Source organism: Galeopterus variegatus, unplaced genomic scaffold (assembly GCF_000696425.1).
Source record: "Galeopterus variegatus unplaced genomic scaffold, G_variegatus-3.0.2 Scaffold960, whole genome shotgun sequence".
Lineage (NCBI taxonomy): Eukaryota > Metazoa > Chordata > Mammalia > Dermoptera > Cynocephalidae > Galeopterus > Galeopterus variegatus.
The window spans coordinates 351,296-363,554 of NW_007727071.1; the positions used below are offsets into that span (position 1 = coordinate 351,296).

The 12,259-nt window shown below is 56.6% G+C and overlaps 2 protein-coding genes across 2 annotated transcripts; both read right to left on the reverse strand.

Moving 5' to 3' along the window:
• Positions 1-4,496: 4,496 nt before the first annotated feature.
• Positions 4,497-6,786, reverse strand: MIOX (myo-inositol oxygenase). Its single transcript, XM_008573753.1, has 10 exons — positions 6,746-6,786; positions 6,307-6,387; positions 6,019-6,099; positions 5,646-5,808; positions 5,405-5,472; positions 5,184-5,293; positions 5,038-5,105; positions 4,898-4,947; positions 4,693-4,805; positions 4,497-4,614 (listed from the first exon to the last, which is right to left on the reverse strand). The coding sequence occupies exons 1-10, from the start codon at positions 6,758-6,760 to the stop codon at positions 4,506-4,508; spliced, it is 858 nt and encodes a 285-aa protein (XP_008571975.1). The 5' UTR covers positions 6,761-6,786; the 3' UTR covers positions 4,497-4,505.
• A 3,696-nt stretch (positions 6,787-10,482) lies between these two features.
• On the reverse strand, positions 10,483-10,912 carry ADM2 (adrenomedullin 2). The gene is given in 3 exon segments (XM_008573761.1): positions 10,483-10,610; positions 10,613-10,776; positions 10,896-10,912. Coding segments are annotated over 3 exon segments (309 nt in total).
• Between the last annotated feature and the right edge of the window lie 1,347 nt (positions 10,913-12,259).

Sequence of the window (12,259 nt, forward strand, 5' to 3'; positions counted from 1 at the left end):
ATTATTTACTTAATTTTATTTAAACATTAAAACAAACCCATTTACTTATTACCATAATAAACTTTTTTTTTTCCTTTTTGTCTTTTTTCATGACCGGCAACGGATCGCAACCCTCAGTGTCGCGCCCGTACCGGACCGGGACCGGCAATGGGATCGCAACCCTCGGTGTTGTGCCCGCACCTCGCTCAGCCAGTGAGCGGCCAGTCTGTATGTGGGATCCGAACCCTCGGCAGGAGCGCCGCCACGCTCCCAAGCAGCGCACTGTAGCAGTGCACCACCGGGCCGGCCCCACCATAATAAACTTTTTAAAGCAAAATAACTATTCCCAAAAACATTAAGTGAGAAGAGTAGCATTGTTATATGTGTTGCTTTGTCTCACACAGGATGACGGAGATGCAAAAAGGATTACTCAAAGCCCGTTTCTCCTGAGCAGTGAGACACCCCGAATGGGTTAACTTCCAAGAACCCTCAAGAGAGAGGCATTCCTCCTTTGGGAAATTAACCACAAACTGGGGTTCTTGCCCCATATTTAGTCTCCAGACCAGGAAGTTACGGAAAAGGAACATACGTGGAAGTATGGCTAAGTATAGTTTAATGACAGAAGCTGGTAACATCAGTGAAATAACAAAGTGACATTCCATAATGCAGTTTGCAAAAGGTTAAATCGATCCACCAACAAAAGCTTTTTCTTAGCAAACATTTTCTTTCCCTACAGCAATTTCCTTAGTATGTTTACATAACAATCAAGTAACTTGTTTGTCCTTGAGCCAGCAACTTTGCTGTGTTACAATTCTTTATCTATATCAGATACTTTAGCCTGGGGAGAGTTTCCTGTCTTTTGCAAGGTTAACATTTCTATAAGTAATTTTAAAAAGTTAAGTTAAACCTGAAACTACAGGGCTTTGGAAACTAGGCCCTGTGAAATACATTTGCTTTATTAATGTTAATGCACTCCACATACATGTGTTTGCAAATCTCTTCATTGTCTGTCTCTTATCTCTGTTCCTGTTTAATCTATTGCAATATGTTTCAGTTGAGATATATGAAGAAAATCTGGCCTCACATGGATCTGTAAGAGGAAACAGGAAGAGCGTTCAAAAGCCTTTTCATATCATTGTGGGTGTGCTTCTTATATGTCACATCGAAACTCTGTAAGTAGTAGTTTCATAGAGATCCATTGCAATTTGGAATCTGAAACCAAGCTAATGAGCCATTTTGTCCACTGTCACATCAGAGTCTACTGGTGTGTCCTGCACTCTGAATGCACTTTTCACTCATGCATGATTTTTAAGCATCATGTATTGTTCATTTGGAAAATATTGGTTTATTGAGTTATGCAGATATTCCAAATGTTGACACATTTCACTGGACAATCTCAAAAAATCACAGTCATTAGTACCATCGATCTCATCAGAAAAATCTTTAAGTATTAGGAGACAGTCAAGTTCACAGTGGTGAACACAAGTCTTCCCAAATCCTAGTTTTGCTTGAAAGCTCAGTTTTATCATTGGCAACAAATGCTGTCATCACTTTCCTTGATGTGACAGCTGACTTCGTTCATTCTTAAGAAAATGCTGGGCCAACCCCGTGGCACACTCGGGAAAGTGTGGTGCTGGGAGCGCAGTGACGCTCCCGCCGCGGGTTTGGATCCTATATAGGCATGGCCGGTGCACTCACTGGCTGAGCGCAGTGTGGGTGACACCACAACAAGGGTTGCAATCCCCTTACCGGTCACGAAAAAAGACAAAAAAAAGAAAATGCTGGCCAAGTAACCAAGACCGAATACCTGCAGCTTGTCCTCGGCTGTGATGTTTGCAATGACAGTGACAGTTGGGCTGGCGACTCCCACAGCCACCCACATGCTCTTCTCGAGATCCGGTCATTTTCAGCATTCGGTACTCAGTGATACCACACAGAAAACTAAAAAGACTCAAAGACATTCTTAAGTAAAACTGATGTTTTTTCTAAGTGCGAGAGCACAGCGTTTAGAACACGGTGTTGACTAGTGGTTTGGTGCCACCGTCTCAGTTTGTGCCAGTGGTTTTTCCCATCTACGCTTCTATGTCACCAGTGTGTAAGTCGGCTCAGTGAAAAAGGCGAATAGTGTCTCAGTATACTAACATTATGAAAATAAGTTTGGTCTTACAGACCCTGAAAGAAAACAAGTGGAAAACAGGCTTCTGCCAAAGTCTCAGCATGGGAAGCGCTGAAAGAGGGGCCCAGCCTGCAGTCGGGCAGAGGGGTCATGAGGATGGGGTGCTGGAGCAGGGTCAGGAGGGAACACCAAGCCCCATCCCCCCTCTATGGGCTCCTCAGCTTCCCCAGTGACTTGGGTCCCCAGTGAGGCCTGACATCCCCATAGACTGGACAGAAATTGGGGCCCTAGCTCCGCCACCCTTCTCCCACCTTGGGACCTTTCTGGAGATGACAGGTTTAGGGTTAGGGTCTGCAAGGAGCACTGAGAGTCTCAGGGGCTAGGGACAGGAACTGTGGGGGACAGGGCAGCAGGGGCAACCCTGCATCTGCTGGCCACACCAGGGGTTAGAGGCAGAGGCAGATGTCCAGGAGGTGATTGGGTTAGTCTTCAGCCCTGGATGTGTGGATTTGGAATACCATTTCCCACTCAAAGAAGCCACAGCTTCCTAGAGAAATGGCCAATTCCAGTTCTGGGGTAGGCTGAAAATGCCCCCCCCCCAAAAAAAATATGCACATAAAATTCCTGGAACTTGTGAATTATGATGTTATTTGGAAAGTGTCTTAGATGTGAATAAATTAAGGATCTTGAGATGAGGAAATCACTCTGGATTATCTGGGTGAGCCCTAAATGCCATCACAAGTGTCCTTACAAGAGATGTGGAAGGAGACAGACCCATGGAGATGCAGGGAGATGTGACCACAACCAAGGAAGGCTGGAGCCCCAGAAGCTGGATGAGGCGGGAGGGACCCTCCCCGAGAGCCTCTGGAGTGAGTGTGGCCCTGCCACGCCTTTATCTCACACTTCTGGCCTCCAAAGTTTGAGAGAAGGAATTTCTGTTTTGTTTTGTTTTGTTTTTTAAACTGACAAAGGGCCGGCCCATGGCTCACTCGGGAGAGGGCGGTGCTGATAGCACCAGGGCCACGGGTTCGGATCCTATATAGGGATGGCCGGTTCGCTCACTGGGTGAGCGTGGTGCTGACAACACCAAGTCAAGGGTTAAGATCCCCTTACCGGTCATCTTTTAGAAATAAATAAATAAATAAATAAACTGACAAAAATTGAATATATTTATGGTGTACAACATGAAGTTTTGAAATATGCATACATTGTGGAATGGCTAAATCAAGCTAATTAATGTATGCATTACCTCACGTACTTATTTTTTTATTTATTATTTTTTTTAAAAGATGACCGGTAAGGGGATCTTAACCCTTGACTTGGTGTTGTCAGCACCACACTCAGCCAGTGAGCTAACCGGCCATCCCTATATGGGATCCGAACCCGGGGCCTTGGTGTTATCAGCACCGCACTCTCCCGAGTGAGCCACGGGCCGGCCCTACTTATTTTTTTTGTAGTGAGAACACTTAAAATCCACTCTCAGCAATTTTATCTTTTTTTTCTTTTCTGGCAGCTGACCAGTACAGGGATCGAACCCTTGACCTTGGTGTTATCAGCACCAGCTCTAACCAGCCAGCCCTTTCAAGTGTGGGATACACTGTTGTTAACTTAGTCACCATGGTGTACAATATAGACTTTTTGAACTTATTCCTCCTGTCTAACTGAAACTTTGTATCCTTTGACCAACATTGCAAAGCTGAGGCATAGCACTGGGGACACTCCTATGGATGAGAAAGACATAGGGAAAAGAGTCAAGATGGGGGCCACCCTGTAGGGTGGGGGCTGCATCTCAGGCCGGGCAGGCCACCCATGGGTGGTGTTCACAGATGAGTGCTTTGTAGCAATTGACCCATGTCGTGCGTTTGTTTTCTGTTGTTTTCTATAGATGTGTTCTTCTAGCTATGGGGGGCAGGTTTTTTTTCTTTCTTCTTTTCTTTTTTTTTTCCTTTTTGTCTTTTTTCGTGACCGGCAACGGGATCGCAACCCTCGGTGCTGCGCCCGCACCTCGCTCAGCCAGTGAGCGGCCGGTCTGTACGTGGGATCCGAACCCTCGGCGGGAGCGCCACCGCGCTCCCAAGCGGCACACTGTAGCAGCGCGCCACCAGGCCGGCCCTCTTCTTTTCTTATTTTAAGGAGACTCAGCCCAGAGGACTTGGTGACTGTTTGAAAGTGTGGGGTGAGCTGGATGACTTGTCCCCCAGGTCTGACATGGGAGGTAGGAGGATGCACCCTTTCTGCACGGTACCTCTGCCTGGGCCACCCCCTGCTGCCACACATGCCTGGACCCCAGTAAAGCGTCAGAACACAATCTCCTTGAAAGTCTTTATTGCCCCAGGGCACAATGGCCGTGAGGTGTGGTGACCATAGAAGGTGTGTAGGGTCCCCTGGGGCCAGTTCAGCAGCAGATGAGTCACCAGCTCAGGACCCCGGGGCAGTACTTGTCGATGAGCCCTTGGTAGTAGGGCCGAAGCTTGTCCACGTCCGGCAGGTTGGGGCACTTGGTGTAGAGGTCGAACTTGCTGCAGCAGGGGAAGGGCAGCCTCGTGAAGGAGCCCCCAGTGCCTTCACCCTGCAGCCCCCCATGGGCATGGCCATACTTGAACTCCTGCACCCAGGGCAGCATGGCTAGGTCCTGCTGGCTGCACAGCTGCCGGTAGTCACCTCCCGTGTGCCAGGGGTAGAAGGAGTGGAATCGGATCATGTAGAAGGCCTGCAGGCAGAGGCCACACCCGGCTTGCGGCTTGCAAACCAGCCACAGGGGCAGATGGGGTGGGTGGCCAGGCGTGCCCCTCCCCCACCTACCTCCGGGGGCAGGGACACCTCGTTGAACTTCATCACCTGGTACATGTACTCTGTGGGAGGAAGGTGGCAGCACCAGGCACCCGGGGGGGGCCCCCTCCCCCACCGCTCCCCCACTGTCCCCCGCCTCTCGCTGGCCTCACCATCGTGGCCCCAGGACATGAGGACATTCTCGAGTCCACAGTGGGGCTGGTACATGCCAAGTTCTGTGCTGCAGTGAGAGAGGAGGATGAGGGGCTCGGGAGCAGCCCCGGGGAGGGGAAGGACCAGCGGTGGGGGCGGGGAGCACCTGTATCGAGGATCCTGGAGGTCGGGATTGTCCTGGAAAGTGGAGTCACGGAAAACCACAGAGGCCTGGGGACGGCAGCCCACGGGGAAGGTGTCTCCAACAACTGCCCACTGGAGAGGGACAGGCAGCCTTGGGGCCGGGGGCACACTGGCCTGTCCCCCATGTGGTGTCCACATCCCAGAGCTGAGGCCTCCTCTCACCCCCATCCCCCCAGACCTCACCTGGGGCTCCCCCAACAGAGCCAGGACCTTCCCCAGGTCGTGCAGGAGCCCAACAAGGTGGAACCAATCTGGCAGAGAGACGGGCAGGGCGCGCTAGGGGCCAAAGGTCAAGAGGTGCCCAGAGCCTGCTCCCCAACCCAGGTGGGGCCTGCGGGGGGGCCCAGACCCCGTGCCCTTCCACCCTGGCAGGCCTGCCCCTTGGAGGCAGCACCTCCCCCACCACAGCTGGGGGGAGCCACACCTTTGTCTGGGTGGGCCTTCCGGATGCCCTCCGCTGTCTGGAAGGCGTGGAAGGAGTTGGGAAAGTCCACATCCGGGTCTGACTCATCCACCAGCTGGTCCAGCATGTCCACAGCCTCCAAGATGGTCATCTTCTTGCGGGAGAAGCTCCCGTACTGGGTACGCTGGGCAGGAAAGAGAAGTCCACTCAGCCACCGGCCCGGTAGGACCAGGGCCTATCCCATGGGGTATGCGGAGGAGGAACAGCCACACAGCCCCTCTCTGCTGACTGGGCACTCGGTGGGCATCCTGGGCAGAGGGCGAGGGGGCTGGCCCCATCCTCAGAGTCTGCACGGGGGAGCAGGAAACCCCAGCTGTCAGGCGCCATGGCCTACCTTTCTCCTGACGAAGTCCACGGTCTGGTGCGTGTGCATGAGCTTGTAGGTGGTGAACACACGGTCGAGGAGGGGGCCCGACTGCAAGCCAGAGGGTCAGCGGAGGCTGCCCACCAGCTCTTCACACTGAGGGCCACACTGCCTCACTGTCCCAGGCTGGGCCCCACAGCGTGTGAACAGGGCTTCCCAGAGGGTACCCCCCAGTGCTGTGCGAGGGGCAGATGCTGCGCTCTGCAGGAATGACGGGGGTGGGGCTGGGGCTGGGCAGGGACAGGATGGGGTCCTTACGGTGTAGTTTCGGAAGCTGCCCTTGTCTTTGGCCATCTCTGGGTCCACATCAGGTCGGTAGACCAAGGAAGGGTCTGGGCCCTGGTTTAATGGGAGATTTAACCCATTTCACCATCTTGCCAGATCCACAAGGAAGGGAGGACGTCCCTACAGGTTGAGACTGAGGCCTGGTGGAGGACACGTGAGGGCATGGCCTCTCCCGCATCATCAGCACAGCCCCGCACCAGCCTCACTCCCGGTGTCCTTATCTGCAAGTGGATATGGGCACATGCCTGCTTCCCAGGTGCGGGTGCAGGTGCGGGTGCGGGAGCTGCAACCCTTGCCCCAGCTGGACCACACAGGAGGGAGAGAGCCCTCTGACTGGGATGAACAGGGCTAGCAGGAGTCAGCGGGAAGTTCCTCATGGGGAACAACTGGCTGCCAGGTCAGGGACACTCACCACAATCACCTTCATCCTGAGAGAGCGGTGCTCGGTGGCAAAGCACACATGGAGGCAAAAGCGCCACAGGCCCAGGTGTCCCTATATATGCCCATGGGTTGCATAAGTGACCGGACACCACCCGGCCCCTTGCCCTTGGCCCTTGGTAATGAGTGACCATCCACCCTCCTCCTGACCTCGGTGAGTTAATGTGTCAGTGCAGGAGCAGCCCCCCACGGCCCCAGCCCCTATATTGACCTCAGCCTCCCCATCCTGGCAACTGACCTGCTTAGGGAAGCCTGAAGCCCCTCTGCAGCCCAGCCTCCCCCGTTTGCCCCCTAGCTTTAAATAGTTGGCCTCTTCCAACAGGTGGTACAGACCCTGGACCACACCCTTGAGCACATACCACCCCCCAACCCCCAACCCCAACCCTAGATCTCCGGAAGTGAAAACTTGTCCTCCAGTGCATCTACGATTCTGGTGGGGCAGGGACTTTTTAAAGAAAAATATATTCTGACCACTTGTTAAGATGTAATGGAAAACTTTATTCAAGACTGTGCTTATAGGGGAGAGAGATCAGGCTCAACTCCGAATGCAACAGACAGCTGGTGATTTACAGCCAGTGAGCAGCCTGGGGGTCGGGGTGGACACTGCTCAGAGGAGACATCAAGGGCAGGGGATTCTTGCTGGAGGCAGGCAGGTGATCAGATGTCAACCAAGGGAGCTGAGGAATGCGATCAGATATCGAGGGTGGGGGGATTCTTGGTAGACTGACTCAGCAGGATTCCTGCTGATATTGAGCTGGGGAGGTCCGGCAAGGAGAGGCCTAGCCAAGAAGAGGCTCGGGAGCCTATCTGAAGTGTGGTCAAGGAAAGCGTCTGCCAGGTCTTGGGCGCCAGGGGCTCCAGCGAACAACGGTGGCAGAGAATTCAACCAGTCCTTACCATGCCCTCGGTCTAAGCACTGAAGACAAAGCAGAGACCCGGCAGACAAACGTGCCTGCCTGGGGAGCTGATGTTCTTGGAGCATGGTCAGGGTGGAGTTTGGGAAAAGTAGTCCGGGGCAGGGGAGTGGGCAGTGGGGCTGCGTCTCCCAGGGCCTGCAGGTCAGAGCGCTGGGCCTCGCTGACAACCTTCTTCTCAACGGGCTCCTCCTGCAGCTGCACTGAGAATACACACTGGGGAGGCCCCAGAGCCCCCTGTAACGTGGCCAGCTGCGGCCTCCAGCACTGCCCTCCCACAGCACTCAGCACTGCCCGCCTGCGCCACCTGTGCTGTGCTCGCTCCCTTCTGTTGCCCCCACTAGAATGGCAGCCCCAGGAGGGCAGGACCCCATTCTCCAATGTGTCCCCTACACACACATGCTCAGCATGCCTGGACAGAGGGATGGACACTGCCCAAAATGTGGGTAGTGCTTCGGTAAGCAGCTGAAGCGGGGCGGAGCGCAGGTGCTGCTGCTGGACCTCGGATTGGACAGGCAGTGGGCAGCCAAGCAGGCCTGGGGCCGGCTTCACAGCAGACACAATGCTGTGGGTCAGGACAGGCCACCACAAATGCTGTGCTGGAAACCATGAGGGCTACCATCTGTCCACTTCACGGAAAAACTGGAGGTTCGGGCAGCACCTTGGATGAAGCCACAGGGCAGGTGGAACCCTGGGGATCTAGCAGCCCGTCTGGTGGCGGAGGGTCTGTGCTTCAATCCCCTGGGGCCTAGAGGATGCAGGGGCCTCACGTGAGGAGAGGGTGTGGGGGGTGGAAGGTGTTCCTGGCAGAGGGAACATCTTGTGCTGGGAACAGACCACATGCAACCACATGCCAGGAGGGGGTCAGGGCAGGTGATGGGGGTGAGGAGGCTGGACTTTGCTTTGCCTGCGAGGATCTTGGCAGAGCTGAGCTATGGAAGCTGAGCTCCTGATTGCCCTTAGCTTGCTGCTGGACCCTACCTCTCCTTCATGCCCAGGCCCCCTTGCCCTGTTCTCACAGCCACACCAGGGCAGGCTGCCAGCCTCTGCTGACACCCTTCAGTGGCTACAGAACACATGACTCTGAGGCTGGGGCCCCCTGGCCTCTCCAGCCCCCATTCACTGAGGCTACAACCTCTCAGCTGCTTTTGGGCTGGACAACCCCAGCCAAACCTCCTATGCACTGGTGGCCTTGGCACTCCCAGCTCCTTCCCCTGGGGACCCCTGCTGTCTGCAGACCTCACCTAGACTTCACCTCCAGGAAGCCTGCGTGGACTGCCTTGTGGTGCTGCCCACCATGCAGGCCACCCTCTATTACAATTCGTGCACTGAGGCCTCCAGCAGGGAGGGACCAGCCTGAACTGAGAGGGTGACACTGGCAAATATTTGCAAATTAAGTGCTGTGTGAGTGGCGGCTAAGTAACAAAAATAATCCTTTCTGAACCCCGCATTCTGCTGTCAGTACCTACGGTACTCCTATGAAGTTGGGGTGACATACAGATGCAAAGGCACCACCTGGTGTGGACACATACCAGGAACTGTAGTCACGATGGCTGGGGTTCTCGTTCTTATTGTCATTTGAGGCCAGCCTCTCCCTCCCCAGGCTCTTGGCAGGGTGTAGAGGAACAAGTCTGTCCAGCCTCCTGCTGTGCCCAGGCCTGGTCCCACTGAGTCCTGTGCTGGGTGGGGTGGGGGTCAGGGGCGTATATTGCCTGTGGAGCCCCACCTTTGTTTGGCTACCACCAACCCCTAAGAGGTGGGGGTGGGTATTACTTAATGTACCTATCTGGGCTGGGGGATCCTGCCCCCACTCCAGCCCTGCCCTGTCCTGCCCTGGGTATGGGAAGGGTGTCTCTGCTCCAGAATGGCTCAGGGGTGGTCCCTAAGCCCATAAACCCCCCTTCCTGGCTGCCCAGAAGGGATCCAGACCCAGTCTTCATCACCACCTGGGCCTGGGCTCCGGGGCTGGCAGCTGGACCTGTGGAGGTCCTTTCACGACCTGTCTTCCCTCACCCTGACTTTGGGGCAACCACAGCATCAGGGCCCTCCTCCCTGCTTCCCTTCCTGTCTCAAGGGAAAGAAGGGAGAGGCTTCAGACCCTGGGTCAGGCATGCACCTGCAAGGCAAACTGTACACAAGAGCAAGGAACAGCCGGGGCCCAAAGCAGGGCTTTGATCTGATGGGACTGGCAGCGGAGGGGCAACATCCGGCCAACTCAGCCTCTCTCTCCTGCTTGCCTAGAGGTGGCCTCTTTGTTCGGGACCCTGACTTCTGCTCCACGTCCTTGGGCAGACCCTTCCCCTCTTCAGCCTCTGATGCTGCCAGCAACCTCTGCCTGGCACGTGTTTGCTGAGTGTGCACTGGGCATGAGGTCCCTGGGCATGTAGATGCTGCTTGTAGACCAGCCTGGGTCTAAACATGTGGGTGGGTTTACATGTCCAAAGCTGTTCAGGTGTAGCTGCTGCAGGACCTGCTGTCTATAGAAGCTCTGAGATGGGCCGGCCCGGTGGTGCACTTGGTAGAGTGCGGCGCTTGGGAGTGCAGCAGTGCTCCTGCCGAGGGTTCGGATCCCATATAGAGACCGGTCTGCTCACTGGTTGAGCGCGGTGCGGACGCGACACCGAGGGTTGCGATCCCGTTGCCGGTCGCGGTACGGGCGCGACACCAAGGGTTGCGGTCCCGTTACCGGTCACGAGAAAAGACAAAAAAGGAAAAAAAAAAAAAAAGAAGCTCTGAGAGACTGGGCCAGGGGGCAGCACCCCAGCTGGGACTGGCAGGGGTGTGGCCCAACCCAACCTTAGCCATAGCTGTGGGGGCTGCTGGGGTCTATGGGAGCCAAGATGCTCTGGCTGGCTGGTCCCACAAGCTGCCACAGGCGGTGGTTGAGGTTCTGCACCTGGCAGGTGCCCAACACACAGCCCACCCGGGGCCTGAGTGTTGGTGGCCACCATCCTGGAAAGGCCAACCCATGGCGGGGGCCAGGCTGGCACTCCTCTGTAGCTGGGGGACCTGGTGAAGCTTCCAGACCATAGGCGGGGGCACAGGGTGCCGGGGTTGCAGGTCACTGGAAGGGGTCCGGGCTGGGGGCTCCCTGCAGACAGGGATAGAAGGTGTAAAGGCAGCGGCTCAGTCCTTCAAAGACATACAAAGCCGCTGACTTTCCCTTCCACGCATACCTGGAGCACTGCCGGGGAAGCCCACAGTCCCCACCCTGGCAGCTCAGCCATCTCAGTAGCCCAGGTCACATGCCCCACTAACTGGCACCTCCCTGGGCAAAGGGCACCCCGCACCCTGGCCTCTGGGGGTCAGTACTCTCAGGACTCTGGACCCTCCCCTTAGGGTGCTCAGAGGTGGGCAGGTGCGCTGGACAGGGCGGCAGGGACAGGGCCTCCTGCTCCGCTCGGAGTGGCTGAGGTGTGGGGGGTCGGCTCTAGCAGCGGGGCGCGGGAGTGAGACCCGTGCTGCCCAGGCGTCCTGGTCGCGCGCCGCGGAGCTGCAGGTGCAGGAGGCTGATGCAACAGAGGCTGGCCGTGGGGAGCCCTCCGCGGGCCGGGGCGCGGGCAGGCGGGTCTGGAATCTGTCGGCGAGTCCCGGAGCGCAGAGCGGAGCGGAGCGGGCTGGGCGGGGCGGGGGTCCCGTCCGGAGGGAAGCTTTGGCCCGCGGCGGCGGCACCCCCAGAGCTAAAGCCCTTGCAGCGGGAGGCGGAGGCGGAGCCGGACGCACGGACGGGCGGGGAGCCCCCCGGCCCCCCACAAACCCCGGCCGGGGAGGGGCTGCGGCTCCTGCCCCTCTGTCCTGCCAGGCCCCGTGGGTAGCACTATGGGTGCAGGGAGGGGCGGGCGACAGGGACTAGCTCTAGGCGCCGCCTCCAGGGTGCAGGCAGAGGGGGACCCCCATCGCTGCTGGGAAGTGCTCGGCAGCTGGCCAGGGGGCCCCCGGGGCTACCGGCCTCACTTCTGGCGCCTTCTGGTGGGGGACGCAGTCCCGGAGCCGGTGGGGCCCGGCATCCCAGGCTGCGGTGGGTGCTGGGGGTCTGGGTCCACGGCAGGGGTTGCCTGCCTCACAGGAGCCCGACGGGCGCCCACCCTACCAGCCACCTCCAGGGGCCGGGCGGATCCACCCCACCAAGGGTCTGACCTGGAGAAGCGCGTCCCCGAGACGGGCCGGCGTCTCCCGGAGCGTCGTGGGGCCTCAGCGGCGCTCAGTTCTCTTCCGGGGCCAGTTCCCGCCCCGCTCCAAGATCCCTTAGCAGCTGTGCCCCTAAAAGTCTCCACCGTTCCCTCCGTCCTTACCAAAGTATTACCTGGTTTTTGTAAGAAATTTAAATAAGTAAAAAAAAGTGAGAAATCCCCTGCCCTGCACTGCCACCCAAGTGCGGGTGAGAGCCCGTCCCTGACCTTCCCTTGTATACACCGGTGCGCGGTGTGTGTGTGACACATATGTGCGTGTGTCTGTAAAAACACCCGAGCACAGCAACTCCCGTCCTTTCTCGTGGCTGGCCCTACGCCAGTCGGTAGGTGCTCTGTGATTTACTCAATCCTTTATTAATGCACAATTAAGTGATTTCCAGTTTT